Source organism: Glycine max, chromosome 6 (assembly GCF_000004515.6).
Source record: "Glycine max cultivar Williams 82 chromosome 6, Glycine_max_v4.0, whole genome shotgun sequence".
NCBI lineage: Eukaryota > Viridiplantae > Streptophyta > Magnoliopsida > Fabales > Fabaceae > Glycine > Glycine max.
The window spans coordinates 10,748,779-10,768,553 of NC_038242.2; the positions used below are offsets into that span (position 1 = coordinate 10,748,779).

The 19,775-nt window shown below is 29.5% G+C and overlaps 1 protein-coding gene and 1 non-coding gene across 2 annotated transcripts; one reads left to right on the top strand and one right to left on the bottom strand.

Moving 5' to 3' along the window:
- Positions 1-1,890: 1,890 nt before the first annotated feature.
- LOC100817209 (WD repeat-containing protein 44) lies at positions 1,891-7,039 on the bottom strand. The gene is made up of 8 exons (XM_003527942.4): positions 6,626-7,039; positions 4,954-6,171; positions 4,753-4,843; positions 4,481-4,638; positions 4,342-4,393; positions 3,880-3,959; positions 3,654-3,747; positions 1,891-3,486 (listed from the first exon to the last, which is right to left on the bottom strand). The coding sequence occupies exons 2-8, from the start codon at positions 6,052-6,054 to the stop codon at positions 2,957-2,959; spliced, it is 2,106 nt and encodes a 701-aa protein (XP_003527990.1). The 5' UTR covers positions 6,055-6,171; positions 6,626-7,039; the 3' UTR covers positions 1,891-2,956.
- A 12,045-nt stretch (positions 7,040-19,084) lies between these two features.
- Positions 19,085-19,156, top strand: TRNAW-CCA (transfer RNA tryptophan (anticodon CCA)). Its single transcript has one exon. It is a non-coding gene; the product is annotated as a tRNA-Trp (tRNA).
- Positions 19,157-19,775: the final 619 nt, after the last annotated feature.

A 19,775-nucleotide genomic window follows, 5' to 3' on the forward strand; every position in this document is an offset into this window, starting at 1 on the left:
ATAAAAAAAATAATAAGGACCCCTAAAAATAGAAACAAGAAATAAACCAAACACCAGCTTTAAGAACTAGTGAATAAAGCCTACTAATCAGTTATAAAAAAGATTAAAATAATGATAAGTACCATTCATGTGAGCATCACACATCCTATTTTTCCAATAACAAAGTATATTGCTTTTGAAATGGCAAATAGCATAGTAAATTGGACGGATTCGAGTATTAAAATGCATGGCAGACAACATCGCATCAACATTCTGTGGCCGTGTTCATGAATCGCTCTCCTTGAACAGGTGAATTTGAAAATAGTCTACTTTTTTGCTAGTCACTACGTGTTTTCAATACTTGTTAAACCAAGGATGTTCACTCATACATCAAAATAGGAGGTGGGAAGATATATTTTGCTTAAAAAGACTTGCTCTGACTCTCTAGCCACAAAACAGAGAAGCAGCACAGAACTGAATTAAGCATAGACCTCATATGATAAGAGTGTGCAATCAAAACCAAAAGAGACCCTTATAATTTAGAGCCCAGGACAAACCAACGCGGTAGTTTTTGTGACAAGGGACAAAGGTACCCATCAGTTATTTCGAAATCTAATTGGCTAGAAATTTTGTGACTTATTCCCTTCAAGTCCCTTCACAAAAGTAGGTAACATATTAATTACACTTTTTTCGTGGCATTTCTAGAGACTAACAATGATGTTTGTGGCCTTTCGCTTATTGAAGGATTGAATATTTCGAGAAAAAAGTTTATCTTTTCTTCATGTCTAAGGAGCCTCTTTATTTTAGATGTTGATACAAGTATTCATAAGAGTTCATTTTTATAATCGAAATAGGTATCTAAATTAATTTTAACCCTAATTTTACGTTGAATATGTGTATATAAAATCATGAAAATAAATTTAAGTGTGTTTGTTTTGACATTCATAATATAAATATTATTAAATTTTGATGTCCAATACAAGAAAAAACGAAATAACAATTAGTAACATTGACATTAATATGAATCAGTTGTATCTAACACCAATCCAAACACATGGTAAATAAATGTTTAAAATCGCGTCAACAACAACAAAGTCTTTTTACATTAAGTAAGATTGGTTATATGAATATTCAACATAATTAAAAACCAAACTTTCAAAATTATAGTTTAGCCTAAGACAGAAGGAAAAACACATGTCAATTACAACCCTATCAATAGTAGCTTTCGCATCATCATTGATTAAGCATGTGTTTGAAAATATATTATTATTGTAATTTTCACGTCCAATGCTTAGAAAATGCAAAAGCTAGAACTAGTTGGATCAACTATATGAATCCCATGATATCATTCAACATGATTAAAACCAAAATTTCAAAAAAATTATTTAGCTTGAGACATATCAACTGAAGGAAAAACGCACATCAATTACAACACTATCAATAATAGTTTTTGCATCATCATTGATTAAGCATGTGTTTGGAAATACGTTATTAATGTAATTTTTTAGGTCTAGTGTTTAGAAGATGCGAAAGCCAGGATTAGTGACTTTTGATGAGACATGAAAATTGAAGTCCGACGAGCCTCCAAAATCTTATCCAAACACGTTGTAACATTAAGTATAAACACAATTCCAAACACACTTAGTGCATGTTGAGGAACCTAGCTTGAAGAGCCGACCCACACACTCTACATGCAAAGACCAAAAACTCTGAAGCTACTTCGAATTACTTCAAGTGAATGAGATTTTTCACGTTTCCACTTACTTTCCAACACACACTAAACACATGTTTGGGTTTCCGTTAGAAGACCCCAAACTTAGGTTTGCAAAAGAAACTCCTTTGATACTTTCAAACTCAAGTTTGAGTGGGAGTCTCCGGTTTTCCAAACATGAACTAATAAAAGAGCCACCATGCAAAGAACTCATGTTTAATTTTGTATTTCCACCAACCATTGGGCTAAGCCAACAAAATTTTACTTACACAAGTTTACAAATTTACATATCTGCCAACAACAAAATGGAGATAGTATTGTTGTGTCAAAATAGAAAAAGATAAGATACTTGTAATAATAACTCAAATAAAAGGAAAGAAAGAAGGAAAAAAAGTGGTGTCAGCCTAAAATTGAGACCATACTCAGAATGTTTGTTAGTAATAATAATTGTCAGCAGCACTGCATCATCAGTTGCCATAGACTGTGACAGTCAAGTAGACTGGAAGCCACTAAACAGAAAGCAACCGGATTTGTTGTTCGTACTGTTTGTATGATTGGAGCAACAGGCAGCTAAAAGGCACCTATTCTAAAAAACAGAAATGACCGCCACAAACATCCTCACCACACTTTGCAAGTATTAACCTCAGGCACAAGAAGGCCCTACCATGAGTTGGACGGGAAGATTGGCAGACAAAGAGATTCATTTAGTTAAAATCATCATCACCCTCCCAGCATTTTCATCATAGTGTGAGAACTTGAGCCACTAGCTCTTGAATCTCCTCCTTTCATCTTTTGGCAAAATAATAGACCCACAACATATCAAAATAATATCTCATAGGCCCCTCTCCCAAGTTCCTAACACATGACTTTGCATCTCTTTTAGGGGCCAGCAGATTCTTGTGTAGCTAAAGGCAATTTAGACTGGGTGCCAAGACAAGCTAAAACCTTGGCCACTTGCTAATTTCCAGCAGGGTTACATTAGAACCATGATAGTGCCACCACTTGTCATTAACCGATTAGCACTATAAATTCCCTGATATCTGAAAGGGGACCCTCCAAAAAGCCAGTGTTCAGGACGCATCTAAACTGCGACTCCTGCTTGAGATCTTTACCTCAACCGGGATTTTTGTTACCGATGCTGCCAAATTTTAAAGTCGCTCTTAAATCACTGAACATTTGCAGCATGTAATTTTTCCAAGGACAATGTGTCCAGTAAAAGCAATGAATCCTGATTCTACTCTCCAGTGTAGGAAAAGTCGCTTCATTTCAAGCCGGTATAGGTAGCCCATAATTGTGGAATGATTTTATCCTACCATCCCAGCCAGCAGTGACAATGACCATACCCCACGCATGAGCAGAGGAGGTACTCTTGCAAGAAGATTTCAAGAACTTGTATTCGGATTTACGCATCACTGATGCTTTAGCCTTGGGGCTTGAAACAGGAAGCTTCTCCTCTGGCCAAGTTGCAGATCCCTTTGGAAAAGACTCCAAGAAGAACTCTTGACTCAGAGAGAACGAAGCAGGTGGACTGAGTTGTATAACTTGAGATGATGTTTTATCCAAGGCATCCAGTTGATGTTCGATTTCAATATTTTGAGATTTCAAACCATGCCAAGGTACTGCTACGGATGCATTTGAGAAAAACCGCTCACAAGACGTAATCTTCTTAGCTTTTAAGGGATTAGACTCTTCTTGACTAACATTCCATAGATATACATTAGAGTCCTCACATGCTGATAGAATATGTTTCCCATCAGAAGTCATTGATGCACACATTGGGCTCCCCGTGCTAAGGCCTAAAACAAAAATACAAAAGAATCTTAGTAACAGAACATAAAATAAAATATAATTCAAATTAATAAAAAGTAAGCTTTTAGGAACTAAAAGAGTCACAGTTGTAAAGACCTGCTGGGGAACGAAAAAAATATCAATAAATGTAGTAGTTAGAGACAAAACAACATACTTTTGTACTTGCCAATCACATTAAGCCCGTCAAGGATTCTGACTTGTGAATCAGCACAGGAGACCATAACTTTGTTAGAATCTTGTGGAAGAAACTGAAATGAATAACAGATAATCAGTTTATCACAAAAACTTAGCTCATATAGAAAATCACAAAAATCATAAGAAAAATAAAAAATATAAAACAACTCACTTAGCATAAGAAGCAAAAGACAAAAATATAATACCTGAAACCCAGTTATCCCTCTGCCAGGAAGTTTCTTTTTACCAATTAAGCATAGTTGGGAATCCAATTGCAAGAGATTCTCTGGTTCAAGCAAAAATGAAAATCAGCAGAGTTAATGGCCCTAAAGTCTTATGCGGTTGTCATTGTAATATAGCTAATGATAGTCATAACATCCCAATGATAACTTGATTGGCATTTCAAGGCATACATAATATCATTACTTCCTGTCAAAATCAGTAGTTTAATAACATAAACCCAACATCCTGCCAATTAACAACTACATTTCAACAGCACAATGAATCAAGCATTTAAGAAATAAATAAGTGGATGAATTTATAGCATTAAGTTTAGCACAATTTTAAAATTAACTTGTTCACAATCATTAGGAAATCTACCAAATAACACCTAACTGGTTTAACTTGAGGAAAATAAAATATTAAGATAAATGTAAAAAAGATGATACCTGATACATTATAAAATCGACAATTGCCAGTCAAGGAGCCAATGATCCCTCCCTATATGAAAGAACGTCATTCATCTTAGAACATTTCCTATAATGTCTATGTCTCTATAGAATTGAAATTGGTTTAAAAAAATGTTACCTGCCCATCAGGCCGATAGCATACTGCCGTCACTATATCTTTGATATCAATCCAATCAACAACATGACAATCAGGAATTGCCCAGATGCGCACTTTCCCATCTATAGATCCACTAATGAAATAATTATCATCCACAGGATTGAATTGTATGCACGTCACTACAATACATAATCAAATACAAACAAACTGTTAGACAGTTTGTGATGATAAAAACAAATTATAGGATAAGAGTTCAAGAAGCCTGAAAAGAAGAGAAATGCACCAAGGCGCACCATAATTACTGTGTGAGAAAACTTTCAAGCAATGGTCATGATTCACTTGCCATAGACGGACAGTTTTGTCAACTGAAGATGACAGAAGATACTGCATCCAAGAAGATGAAAAACCAAATCAATTTCTGCAAACTTTCATTCATACCTAAGTGTATGCTTAGTTTATTAAATTAAATTACTGAATTGATGACATTCACTCACATTATTGTTTGACCAAGAGAGATCCAAAACTTCACCTCTGTGCCCCCGAAACTCATGCAATGGTTTCTCCAACAACCGAAAGATCTTAGGAGGAAAAACAATGCAAGCTGAATCTGATGTTTTTTTCAGGCTCTTCAGTTTGCTTATTTTTTCTTTATCCATAAACAGTGGTGTCAATTCAGAGAGATTATTTACAGTAAAATAAATGCAGGATGGATCAATTTCTGGAATGTCAACTTCATTACACCTATCCTCCTCAACCACTTGCCATAAGCGCACAACCCCGTCTTCACCACCACTAGCAAGATACTGCCCATCAGGACTGAACTTCATGGTCAAAATCGAACCTTCATGTGCTTGGAAATCTTGCCTAATGTAAAGAGCCGAAAGTTCCTTCATTTGCTTCTTGGACTGACGGACCTTAACTTTCTGAAGCCTACAAGTTCCTGACATTTCACCAAGACCTTCTTCTCTCCCATTATCACCTTCATCTTGCCTATTAAGCATGCACGTTATCGACCGCAATCTTCTGAGCCAACCCTTTTTATACTTGTTCATCTTCCCAACAGAAACATTAGCATCCGTTTCCCTAAAGGCATTCTCCGATTCCTTATGTTCCTCTGCAACCACTGACCGATCTGAATCCAGATCTCTTCCCTCACTCATCTCCCTACACTGCAGCCCCTCCTGATCCAAATTTCCATCTTGACACGGCGAGTTATCCACTATACCAAACCCCCCTGAAGAATTCTCCCTAGACCAACAAGACATTGATGTCCTGCTTGAACAGAATTCCTCTTCCATAACACAATTTCGGGTCACAGCGCCACTGTTAACATTTACTCTATCCATCACTTCCTCTTTACACTCAACACTACACACATCTACTGAGTTTTCATTCTCAAGGGCAACCAAATCCACACTACTCAGTCCCATCCTCTTCATAAACGTGCCCCTACGCTCACTCACACTCCTTGGACTCCGAATCCACATTTCATAATCAAAACCATTGGATACCCCTTCATCATCTGCAATGGACACAACAACATCCTCTTGAGCATCGAAAAACCGACATTCCTCGTCTTCGCTGAAGCTACCCATGATTCTCCGAGTTCAACCCATGAAACCCCTCTCAAAGAAGCAGCATTTTAAGACCTGGGAATGTGTCAAAATCCAATTTCTCTCTCTCTCTCCAGACGAAGCCACCCAGATCATGAACTACACATTTAAAATGAAAAAGCAGCACGGAAACCAATATTAGCCAAAATATACATTTCACTTATTAACCACACAACAACGATAAACAATAATTTAATAAGAAAAATAAAAACAGATACCGAGAGATCCAACATAGATCCCAATCCACACCATTTAACCTGGTCTTATTACATTCCACAATTGGGAATGTAAAGTGTAAACCGCTTCGGAGAAATCACAAAAATGAGATTTTTTTTTTCTTTTCAAAAGAAACATAAAAATCAAAATGAACCCCACAAAATAAAAATAAAAGGGTACATGGAAATTGGAAAACACTTAAAAATTAAAAACCGGTAAAAAAAAAAATGAAATCAAACAGAGAAGAGGATTTGGCAGAGGAAGTATTGGAAGGAGACGACAAGTTTTAAAGGAAAAAAAATAAAGGGGAGGAAGGAATAAGGAAAAATAGGCTTACATGGGTTGGGTTGTGTTGATGATCAGAATCAGTTAGAAGGGTGTTGATGGAAGAAGAAGCATATCGTTGCGTTGCGATGAGACGAGGGAGGGAGCAGAATGAGCAGAAACGAAAATACGAAGTGGGAATATATATGTGCGTGAATATGTAGTTAAAGTGAAAAAAGCGAACAAGTCGGGGGAGGGAGAAAACCCGTTTTCATTTCATTTTCAGTGTAAAAATAAAAATATACTATAAGAGGGTCGGAAAGGGTAAAACAGGAAAAGAGGACACGTTCATTGGTATTGGTGATGGCTATGGCCCAAGAAACGAGATGGGGGAGAAGAACACTGCGCAGGCTTGTGTTGTGAGCGCAAAACGCAACATCCCCTCTCTCTCTCTCTCTCTCTCTCTTTCTGCTACCCTTGCCTCTCTGTCTTGTTCTTGTGCCAATTGCAATTTCGAAAGAATATAAAATTAAAATTTGAAAAAAGAAAACGTAAAAAATGACCGTACGTAGAGCTTTTGTAACTCTGACCCCGTAGTTAATACTCATGGGTATATGTTTTTATTCATTAATAAATTACTTAAAGTGCAATTAATTCTTGTTGTTGTGAAAGGTTTGAATTTAAATTTGAATGAAATCTAGTTTTCATTTTAAAAAGTAAAGTTATTATGTGATTGCACGATTATAAATATATATCAACTTATCATTAACACAGTTTACATGTGACTATAACAGCATCAAGTTTATTATGTTTACTTTTCTTCTAATCTGATCTTGCAATTGAGAAAAGAAAATCTATTTTTTATGATAGAAAATCTATTCTTTTTTTTTCATTAAGAATAATGATTCATGAAACACTCGTGTAAAAACTTCATTAGCACATGTCATTTGTGTTATTAATATTTTTTCTTAAATATATTTTTGTCTCTAATAAATATTTAATTTTTGTGTTTATTTTTTGATAAAATTTTATTTTATATTGAATTTTTAATAAAAAATAATTTTAATTTTTGTTTTTCATATTTTGTTTTAGTTTTGATAAATTAATAAATTTTATTTTAATTCAAACTAATTACAAATGAAAAAAATTATCAAGAAACAACATTTACTAATTCATTAAAGGTTTACAAAAATTTCAAAAACAAAATTATTAGTTTATTAGGCATTTAATGAAAAAAAAAATCATTTATTGGAGAGATCTCAAGAGAGTATAAAAAAAAATCAGCAATGTAATCTAATGTATTCAAGTAAAAATCTTTCACATCTTAGTTTTTCACTCAAATGTTATTGGTATTTGTTTTTATTTTTTTAACTACATTACGTTGTTTATTATACATTATTTTTCTCCGTCTACATGTGAAATAGGTGAGAAGTACGTATCCATGAATTTTGTTGCATTCAACACTAATAAAATGCACCTGTATCTGTTTATTTTCTTTCACGGCACCTGTATCTGTTTGTAGGTTAACAAGGTGCGTCTTTCTCCATGTTTGGAAACACATTTGTTAACAACATATCCACGATTAGGCAAAAGATACAAAGAATGGAATGTGTTTAACGTGAAAAAAACAACAAGTCTTGCATTCTTACATTTTCTAATCAGACAAATTAAAAAACCAAAAATTATTGTTTGAACCTTCTACCCTAACGTTGATCTAAAGTTATCAAGCGTATGACCAAACATAGTAAGCGGTTGATGATATGCAGATGGGTGTGCTTTTAAATTAGCTTACTTTGATATTGAAAATAAATTTACTATTTTTTAAAGATTTTAAATGTATTTTTCATTCATACCATTTAGTTTTTTTTTTCATTTTTCTTTAAAAAAATCTGCTTTAGTTTTTACAATTTTTTTTTCATTCTTAAAGTGATTTATATAACTCTTTTTTTAACTGTTAAAAACATTTTTATACTATTCAAAGTGTTATTTTGAAAAATAAAACAAACATTTTTTACAAGGACTAAAAAAATTATAGGAACAAAAATGAAAAAAAATAAATAAATTACAGCAATGAAAAAGTATTTAAGTTTTTTTAAAATATATTTTCCAGATATATTAATTGTTATATTTTTCATTAAATTTTTTTTTTTTGCAAATTTTACTAAAAACATTATGAGTACACTTTGTTGTAAAGTTTTTTTTATCAATACTTTGTTTTTAAGATTATTCATATAAAATTTATTTAAAATAGAAAAATAAGTTGGTAGTCAAATCTAACTTGAAAATACTTTTAATCTCAGTTAACAAAAAATATATTTTATACAAGTTATTCTTATAAGAAAGTACCATACTAATTAATCTGGCCTGGGAGCTAACATATTATTATTCACTTATATTATAAATTTAAATACTCGTCTTTGAATGATAGGAATTTAAATATTTATTTTCTCTTTTTTATCAAAAATGTTTTGGTGGAGAGACGAAAAAGTCTTCAAATTCAACGAATAGATAAACAACTTGCATTATTTATCATCTCTCAATGAAACTCAAACTTAATTGGCACTATCAAATATTAATCTTACCTTGAGGTTAATTTATTTTCTATATTATATGACTTCTTCTGTATCAAGCATTTCCCATTATATATTTTTTATTCATGTTAAATATTATTATTTAAATTTAGTTAATCTCATTTTAAATTGGAGGTTAATTTTAAATTTTGATATACCATATCAAATTAATAGAAATAGAAATAATAGTTTTATTTAGATAATAATATATTTTCATTATTTTTATTTAATTTTGAAATTTTTTTCATTTTTAATTTGTTTTTATCTAATGAAATGAAATATTTATTTTTGCAAAAAAAAAATCTGTGATATTAAATATGTGAATATTATTCGAAATAAAGGAGATCTTGTTATCTTTTATGTATTTTAAAAAAATAAAATACTTAAATCTAAAATACTCAAAGTATATAGAAAACTTATTGGCATGGTTTTGAAGAATAGGCGGAGCAATCATAATGTCAAAATAAAAAATAAACCTTTTTTGGGGGAAAAAAACTATTTAACTTGGTCCGCATACTAAAGAAGTATTTGTAATCATGTCATCTGCGTACAAATTAATTAAAGAAAAATCTAATTGATTTCAACTGCGATAGTTACATCCCCTTACATCAATGACTACTCCTTTTGGTCACGGTCAGGAGTGTCATAATCAGTTCAACTTGAAATTCAAATTTGATGTATTTTCTGGAAACTAGGAATTGTTTTATAGTCTCTTAAAAAAAAGGAATTGTTTTATAATATCAATTTATTATTTTCAAGGCATGCAAATAATTGCACTGATAGTGGTACCATATATGGTAGTCAGTGGTCAAATTTCGATTTAATTAAGTGTAATGATCTAAACTATTCTGAAAAAAAAGTCCTAAACTTGCACCAATATAACATGATAGTCACCAAAAAAAAAAAAAACCAATATAACATGATGGCATTATTTTTGACCCGGAAACTCTTCAAGAAGTGGATTCACGCAATAAAAAGTGTATTATTGATGGAAAGAATGAAGGACCGTGGATGAGGAGCTAGTCAACGGTCAGATATATGACCCATAAATTGTTTTTATTCTCTTTATAATTGAGAAGCACTGTTCAAGCAAACATGGTTTCCTGGTCACCCCTTTTTCCCCAGCTCATCTAACCTTATATTTAGCAGGGCATGGGCAAATTAGGTCATGCCAAATTTACCCTTACAAACGTCCTTTTATACCCAAAATAGTACTACTTTTTGTTCTCCTGGAGAAAAAAATTATATTACCACGCAATATAGTTATACAAGTTGTAAAACCATTAGCATTATTACATTACATGCATCTATATTTTCTTTATATACTCTCCAGACCATTGTGTTTAAGTCATTTTAATGGTTGTTGAGATGTATATCTCAATCATGTTTTTTACAACCCCCATGGGACCTTAACTTTTAAAATGAAGCAAGTTCTTAACTAATTTCTGGTTGCCTATATAATAATATGATTAGTGTTGTTGTTTTCTGTTCGCTACTCCCAAGAAAAAAGTATGTTGGTATTCACTTGGACGTGTTCTGGAGTGATGATAGTGAATAAAAAATCAGCTAGAGGTGTTGCATTGGATTGTTTGCACGAGCAAAAGAACAAAAATGTATATATGATTACGTTATGGGTATCAGAGTAAGGCTAATCAACAATGTCATGGGACTATGGGAGAAAATAAAACCAAAACTTACTAAGTCAAAGGTTTACGAGATGTCATAATTAAATAAAACTAATAAAGCTCACCAAATCACTAGAATTAAGATATGTGATGGAAGGTAAAGATGATAATTTTTCCATCATCTAGGAATTCTTGTGATGATTATCTTAATATTTAAGACCCTGGGTTTACAGATTTCTACCTCGTAGAAATGGGGATACAGACAAAATCCCCTAGCATATATTTGTGGATAAGGATCGTACTTACTTTTCTACATAGTTTCTAAATGTTTGAAAATAATAATAATAATAAATGTTTTAATCATATATATATATATATATATGTGTGTGTGTGTGGGTATAATTAATATTTTTTTCTTAATTATTAACATATGAATATATTTTTTTAGCCAAATTCTTGTTAAAATTTAATGCAATAATTTTTTTATATTTATTAAAAGCTGATGTTTATATAAAAATATAATTATTTTCATGCAACATCCAACAAGTACAGCGGAGAATCATGGGATGAGAATAGAAACAAAAATTGTCCCAAGAAAGAAAAGAAAAGGATATGGATATCACACTCATCATCTTGTTTCCCACAATTGTCATGCTCACCTCTATCTACATAAAATTTATTAGATGGTTCTGGAGATCGAGTAGTGATCTCAACTAATTTTTATATGATACATTATCAATTTTTTTCTTAAATTAAAAAATGTGATTACATGTTAAATGATGATCGGTCAAAAGTAGACTAACATATATTATTGGTGGTTCACCACTATCTATTTCTACCCAAACTTAGATGAAATATAATAGGCCCTGGGCTTTTATGTTTCTAGACTGAATTGATTTATTTATCTTTTTACACAATTAGATCATAGCCTAATTTGAGCTGAGCTGGCAAAAACTTGATAAAAGCTTGAAAAAAAAAAGGATTTGCAGCAAGGTTAGGGTTCATTTTATAGGCCCAAATTGAATTCAAACTTTTTCTGGTTAACTCATTATAACTCATAACCTATATTAAATCCAATAGTACATTTGTCACCTCTAACCGAGATCACATTATTTTGGGTTATGTAATTATTTTTCCAATCTGAAGGATCACAAAATAGCATAATAAGAATGTTCAAATAAATTGTGTCAAATAAAACTCATTCAACTTTTCTTTAAATAAATTTTTATATGGGTGAAATTACTTTAAAAGAATGTACTGATAAATTTATTTTTTATTATATTAAATTTTATCAATCAAACAATTTAATGAATAATTCTTATTAAATAAATAAAGTTTACGAATTTTCATATAATTTAAAATAAACTTCATACTTATTCAATTGTTTTTATATTTTATTTACAATATAGTTTTAAAATTATAAATGTAATAAAGTAGTTACTTATGCATATCATTTAATTTATCCTAAATTTATATACATCATAATCTAGATAATATCACTAACGACATAATTTGTTAGGTTGTATTCTATAAAAGCAGGTGTCTAAAACTTCCTCTTTTTTTTTTTGGCTTTCTGAAAGCAACTTATTCTCATAATTAAAAATCATGAGTCTAACGTTAGAAGTATAGATATACTCAAAGTAAATTTTATTTCTCCCAATAAAAAATTTTCATAACCATAAATTGAGAAATTAATTCTGTGTTAGCATGTTTCAGAAACACAGTCATTTACTAATTATGTTAAACCTTATTGGTTCAAGTTTGAAATTTATTTTTGAATTAAATTGATTTTAATAATCATAATAGTATAAGAAGTAGAACAAATAAATCTTTATTATATAATCATACATAAACGGACGGTGAAGATTAAAGGGTACTTAGCCTCTAACAATAGTCGGCACTATATTTTCGGTTGCCGATAAATTATTATATAATGGTGCTATTTGAAGTCAGATTAGGGGGAGAGGAGTGTTGTTGTCTCCTACAGGACCATACAAACCCTAGAAAGTCAAAAAAGATGCTATCCACTGCTTCCATTTAATCCAACAAGTTACTTTCAATTACTTATTAACTCTTTTATTATTGTTGTCTGCTAGCCCTACACTAGCGTTAATCTAGTAGCCACCCGAGAATTTAATTAAAAGTGTTTGGTATCTGTCTTATTATCTTATTAAAATATGCTCAATTAAGTCGAAGAACAAGTATAATTATGATAAAGCATTGGAAAGTACTGAAAAAGAGAGATAACTGAGAAAATGTATTTTATTTAATGGGCACTGTATTAATTAGTTGCAAAACCAACAAAGAAAACACTAATGATTCAATGTTTCAACCTTTTTGTTCCTAGCTAGTTTTAGGTGGTACAGTGAATTGTTACGGCATATTCGACATGCCGACAGCGCTTTGCCTTTCATGCAATGAAAGAAGATGCATCCGAAAATTTAGCTTTAACTTTGGTAATAATTAATTAGCCTTTGTGTTGTAGCTAGTAGTTAATTTTGTTATAATTGATCTAATTCGTAAGCAACTGCTATCATGTTAATTTGGATTATAGTAGTAGTTTTTAAAGTACAGTCTTATTCAAGAATTTTTTTTTTAAAAAAAAAACAATCTGTTTTAGTCAGGGCTTTAAATTTAGAAGTATGTTCACGTTTTGCCAAACATAGATTTTAGGACATAGTACGGCCCCTTCAACATATCATCATATATTTTGATCTTGAAACTCAAAATGTGCCTATATATATTGTGACTTGAGTATTGGAGTCTTTGTGAGTATCACAACCAGAATTGCTCATCGGAAATAATCACAATTCTCTGCATCCTTCGCTGTGTCTCTGGCTTGAATTCTATTCTTTGTGACCACATCGCAACAAGTTTCAACTAAAATGCTTTTAACTTTATTTTCTAAATACAAATGATAAATTAAAATATACCCCAATTATAACAGACAAAACTCAATCTATATGCTAAATCACACTAATTAGAACATCAAACTCAGATTTGGAGTGCAGAAACGATAATTCAAACATGCAAATGGATGACGGTTTCATATTAGGCGATTTAGATACAATAATATTTGTCTCGCAAGTCAGTCCATAAAGGGTGGTGCAATAAGTACAACAAAAAAGAGAAAATAAATTAGAAGGTTGAAGAGAAAAAAGAAATGAGAAGTGTCTGCTCAAATTTCTCTTACTAACAAAAAACTAATAAAATTTAACTAGTTGTTTACCATTAAAGACATGAATTGATTTACAACATTTTTATCATTTAAGTATACAAAAATGAAAAAAGTTTTATTTTATTACTTCCAAATTCATCCACACATACTTAGTGCATATTACTAATAGCAAATCATACTTTTTCAAAAATATCACATTACTTTAAAACTACTTTAGATAACTTCAAATTAGGTATAATTCATCGTAATACAATTGACACCACAACCTATTCTAAAATCACAATACAGTGTTTGATCTAATATTTTAAATACATGTTTTTTTATGATGTAAATATGTTTGTTATTGAGTGTGTTGTCTTGTTAGGGATAATTAATACTCTTGTAATCATGTTGTTAAATTAGTCAATAACAGAAGACTCATCAATTCACATGTATTTGAATCAGTAAATCAGAGAACAAAAAGACATGATTATTATGAGTTAGAGGATAACATCATTTCCTACCAGAAGTTGGAATTTAGTCTGTGTATATGAAGTTGACAAAACTAATATGAAATTTTTCATAAACTTAAATGATCAAAATGAAACCAAACACTCAATTAAAAGTTCAGATAATGAATTGATCGATGATGCTTATGAATTGTGTTGTAAGCGCAATTGAATCAATTGTGAGGATTTTTTTTGTAAAGTTTTAACTTTCTATATAAAGCTAAACAATTGTGAAAGGTTTGTGAGGGAATTCTTGGGTTTTTAAATCATTTTAATTAATCTTAATAGGTAAGGTACTAGTTTTTTAATCGATAAAAAAGGTGAAAATATATCTAAAAGTCGAAGATTAATTTTATAATTGGCTTAAAAGACCAAACTTATTAAGATGTCTAGTAGTTTTAATGGAGATCTAAAGATGTTAATTGTGATAGTAAAAAAAAATAAAAAGGAAAGAAAAATTAATGTTAATGTTAATAAAAAATGAAGGATAAATAAAATATTTTGATTAGAAGAAAATTTCATGATAAATAAGATGGAGAATTTTTTAAGAAGAAACGTTTAATTACTTATAATAAATTATTATTATTGATAAAGCAATTATTATTATTTTTATTTATAAAAAACTTTTTGAGAGTTTTTTTTTTTTAAAAAAAAAAAAAGAGAATTAGGTGTCTTACCCAAGACCAGCGTTGGTTATCAGGTTATATATGACTTTTCGGGGCAACAAAATGGGCAATAGTTGGTGGACCACCAATTTGAAATCAGTGCTTTGCTGCCTCTTTGCCATGTTATAGCTTTGAGTACCATAAAATTTGAAAGCGAGGTGGCCGGTGACCAGTTCTCCGGCCATAACTAGTCTTCAATAAGTATAACAAAGCAATACTGTCAGATAAGTTTCGTTCAAAAAAGGGTCATGTTTCTTTCAAAATTATCACCGCCCAAAGTATTAATTTCCTTATTCTCAAAATAACTATACTATTTAAGGAAGAAAAATTGTTCAAAAATAAATATTGTATTTGATTTTTCAATATATCATTAATTGTTGTTTTCTACTGGTAAACTTAATAAATATCACTTTAATTTTTGAATTTAATATTAATCTTATTTTCTTTCATCTTTTAAATAAGATTGATTTTATAAAATTATTATTATCTTTTCTCTATTTATTAGTTTTTTTATATAAAATAATTTAAGATGATAATTATTTTAGAACGAAAGTAATACTTTTTATTATTAGTTTGGTTGAAGTTTATTAAAAATTATAAAACTTAAAAATTTCATAACAACTCACTCATATTATTTCACCAATTAAGTTAGATTTTATTAATATATTTTTAATTTAATAAGTTGTATACATGATTTCATAATTTTTATTAAGTTTTAACAAAAAATATAAAGAATATTTGAAATAAAGTATGTTAAAAAGTTTGTTTCTAGAACTTCTCTTAAAATAAAACAAGATAACATAAAGCAAAATACCCAAAATGGAAAAACAAAATCAATGATATAATCAGCCGCAACCTTATTTGAGCAATCTATTACTCACTAAAATGTACACGTGTGTACATGCTTAGTAGATTTTTTTTTTCTTACTTTGCCTTTGAACGGGAACAAGCGGAACCTTCTTGGTCTTAAGGTCTATTGGTTCAACTTTATGTTGAAAAGAGAGTTGCATTCACTGTTACATACAGTTTTTAATATTTAATAAAATATTATTAATTTTTTATAACATTTAAAAAATATCATCAAATATGAATAAATATTATTAATATATTTTTATGATATTTTATTAAATATTATACATAACTCATGTTGTTATAGATTTTAGTGACATGGACTATATATAATATTTAATAAAATATCATGAAAATATATTAATAACATTTACTTATATTTGATGATATTTTTAAAATTATCCATTTTAATTATCTACAAGTATATGTTAAACTATCTATCTTTTATATGTTGCGAATTTATATGTAAATCGTGTGTGAATATTTTTCTTATCCTTAATCAAAAGTAAGATTAAGGATTTTCTTTCAAGATAATATTACATCAAAGACTTAGTAATTGAATCTTTAGTTATTTAATTTTGTCTTCTTGGAGAGTAAAAAATCATTTTTTTGCAATGATATATATATATATATATATATATATATATATATATATATCATATAGAGTAAAAAATCATTGATTCTTTTTAACTCGATATTGATTTAGTAGTTATCACCTATCTTGTTTTACTCCTTCAACAGAGAGAATATTTCTAATATCGATGTTTATAGAATTAGTGATTAACAAAGTTGGATATCTTTCTTTTTTAAATTTATTAAATTTGTTTCTACGAACCACATGTATCCCATTGTATTGTAAGTTTGTAACAAAAGTCACCAAAATATTTATAAAATAACATTTGTTTTCTCTCTAAATCCTGTGAAGAAATTACTGATCTTCTAGTACCAAAGTTCAATGTTTAGAGACTGATTTAGTGACTGATTTTTGCTCTCTAAATCAGTCATTTAAAGTGGTAACTGAATTAGGTACTGCACTAGTCTTCTAATTTGGTCACTTCAAGAATGAGCACTGAATCGGTCACTGTATATGAGGCTCAAAATAGTTTTTTTTTATTTATAAAATCAGTTGCTAAATTGGTTTCTATACCAGCATGTAAATTGGTCTCCAAAATCAGCTACCAAGGTTTTAGCTACTTACATAAACTAGTCTCCAATTTGGTCTCAAACGGATTTAGTCACCATACTTTTTCTTATTTTAGAAACTGAAAGTCTCAGGTCTTTAAAGTGGAATTTTGTTTGTAGTGATACTTTAAATTAAGAAATGGAGAAACAATGCTCACTCTAAACTTGAACTTGGAATATAGACTTTGGGATAAAAAAAAATCATTTGAGTGAGAGTAAGAAAGGGCATATCGATTGCAATTTTCATAAGAAACAAGAAAAAAAAATCATTTGAAGTAATACTGAGGGAATATGACATACCACATGCTGTTTAAATAATAAGGAGAGATTTAATTAAAGACAAAATAAGAATTTTGTTATTATTTTCTATATTTCTTCCCTATTTAATGTTTGGTAGGATATTTAAAATGAATAAAACAATTTACTTTGTGTTCTAATTTTTTTGGTAACTATTGTTTTATATATATATATATATATATATATATATATATATATATATATATATATATATATATATATATATATATATATAAAATGAATATAATTTTTTTATATATGCATAATTTTGTAAGTTGAGAAAAATATGTATCATATATTTGTTGCACAAGAAAATGTTAGCAAAAACAATATAATATCATAAGAGAAAACATATAAATATATCGTTTCAGGAACAATACAGTTTATTCCGTCATTGTCGAATGCATGTGGTGTTTTTCATACCTTCCCAACTACTAACAGAGCAAAATTCTTAAAGAGGACCTCTTAATTAATTTAAAACGCAGCTCACTATTATCAAGAAAGTCAATGTATATTTTTTAGAAATAGAAATAGACGTCACTCATGACTCTTTGACATCCAATTTATACATTTTATCGTGTGATGTACAAGGAGATTGACACCTTAATTTTTTTAAGCGATGGTGAAGAATAATAATTTTTTTTTTACAACATAAACCTTGAGACTCATGCACGTTAACCATCCTTATATGTCCTATCTTTATCATATTTCTAAGATTGTATGGTGAAGTCACGAGTTGAGCAACATAAATTGCTCAATAAATTGAAAACTCGCAAAATAAAAAATAAATAATTAATGCGAATAATATGTCGGTAATGAAATGTGAAGCCATAGTTTTAATTATTCTAGCGTTTTCATTAATGTCTTCAGGTCGACAACTAATTGAGTCCTCAACATAGACACGACCGTCCAATTTTAGTTTAGTTCATGTTTGGTAAACCTCACCGCTCCCATTATCAAGTTGGAAGCGCATTTTTATTTTATTTTTTGTTGTAGTAAATTCAAAGAAATTTTACTGTTATAAATTTATTTTATTACAAGTAAAAGAATATGACTTTTATATTAGGTTAAAAAATTATATTAAATTTAACCATATTTTTTTAAAATGAAATCTCTTAAATATATACAACTTCACTTTAAATTTAATTTTATTGAGTTACATGAAATTAAGATTTTAAATATTTATCTAAATATACTTTTTTTTCAGTTACCTAATTTTCCAGTGAGGACTTTTTGATTACTTGTTGCTCCTTCCATTCTACTTAATTTTAGGGGGGGAAAATATTTCAAATTAGTTATTTTGCAAAACCGATGAAGTATTATTTGTTTTTTCCATAGAGTACATTACGTGGGAGTAGCTATTGTGTAGTAAATATAATCGTTTACTGAGTTTAAATTTATTTTTGTAAAAAAAAAATAATTTAAATTTCTATTATTAAGTATTAGGTGACATTTCAAAATATAAAATTAATGTTTAATTGAAGTGAAATTATAAACTTGATAATATGAGTATATGTTTATATGTTTTTGAATCATAATCATTACAAAACTAATTATTAATAAAAAAAATACAAAATTAACTATCAATATTCAATGATGTTGGAGCTTGTAGAAAGAAGAAAATATTTGTAAGAATATTATTATATTTAAATCATAATAACTGATGTACATCAACAACGGATCCGTGGCGCAATGGTAGCGCGTCTGACTCCAGATCAGAAGGTTGCGTGTTCGATTCACGTCGGGTTCAACCTTGGGTTTTTAGTTACCAATTGTGGATTTTTTTATTTTTATTTTTAAGATACTCGTTCATTTTTTTTAAAAGTATTAATAATTTAATGTCGGTAATTCATTATTCAAAATAAACTCTTCGGCTTAGAATTTGTTTGGATATTTTACTATCAATGGGTGTTTTTATGGTATTAAACGGAATTTTAAAAAATTGAAATTCTTTTTGCTACAATAAAAAAATTGAAAATAAAAGCATTTGACCACTTTATCAAACAAAGCAAAAATAAAATAAAAACCAATTGAAGCAATTGATAATTTTAAAATTTAAAATTCTCAAATATTTCATTCTAAAGGTTCGGCAGAATAGACCCATGTACTCGTTTACATTTTGCCTTCATCATAAATATTAACGTATTATAATCTTTATCCAGAATTGAAGCTCATTCAATCACTCAAATTAATTAAGACGTAATGTTTAACTAAATTTCAAATTCCCAAAAAGAGTTAATGTCAACGATATACAAGCATCTCTTATAATCATATCTACCGAAAAGATGTGTGTAGACATTTCAGTTATAATAACACTCCTATTTAGCATATTGTGGGGTTCAAATCTTACGGGGGATCATTAAAATTCT

Excerpts from the sequence above, each read along its gene's own strand:
- LOC100817209 (XM_003527942.4), bottom strand. The coding sequence starts at position 6,054 with ATGGGTAGCTTCAGCGAAGACGAGGAATGTCGGTTTTTCGATGCTCAA. Across the intron at positions 4,394-4,480 it reads GCTATCGGCCTGATGGGCAG|GGAGGGATCATTGGCTCCTT; the intron begins GTAACATTTTTT and ends TCTTTCATATAG. Across the intron at positions 3,487-3,653 it reads TGTGATTGGCAAGTACAAAA|GCCTTAGCACGGGGAGCCCA; the intron begins GTATGTTGTTTT and ends TTTTTGTTTTAG.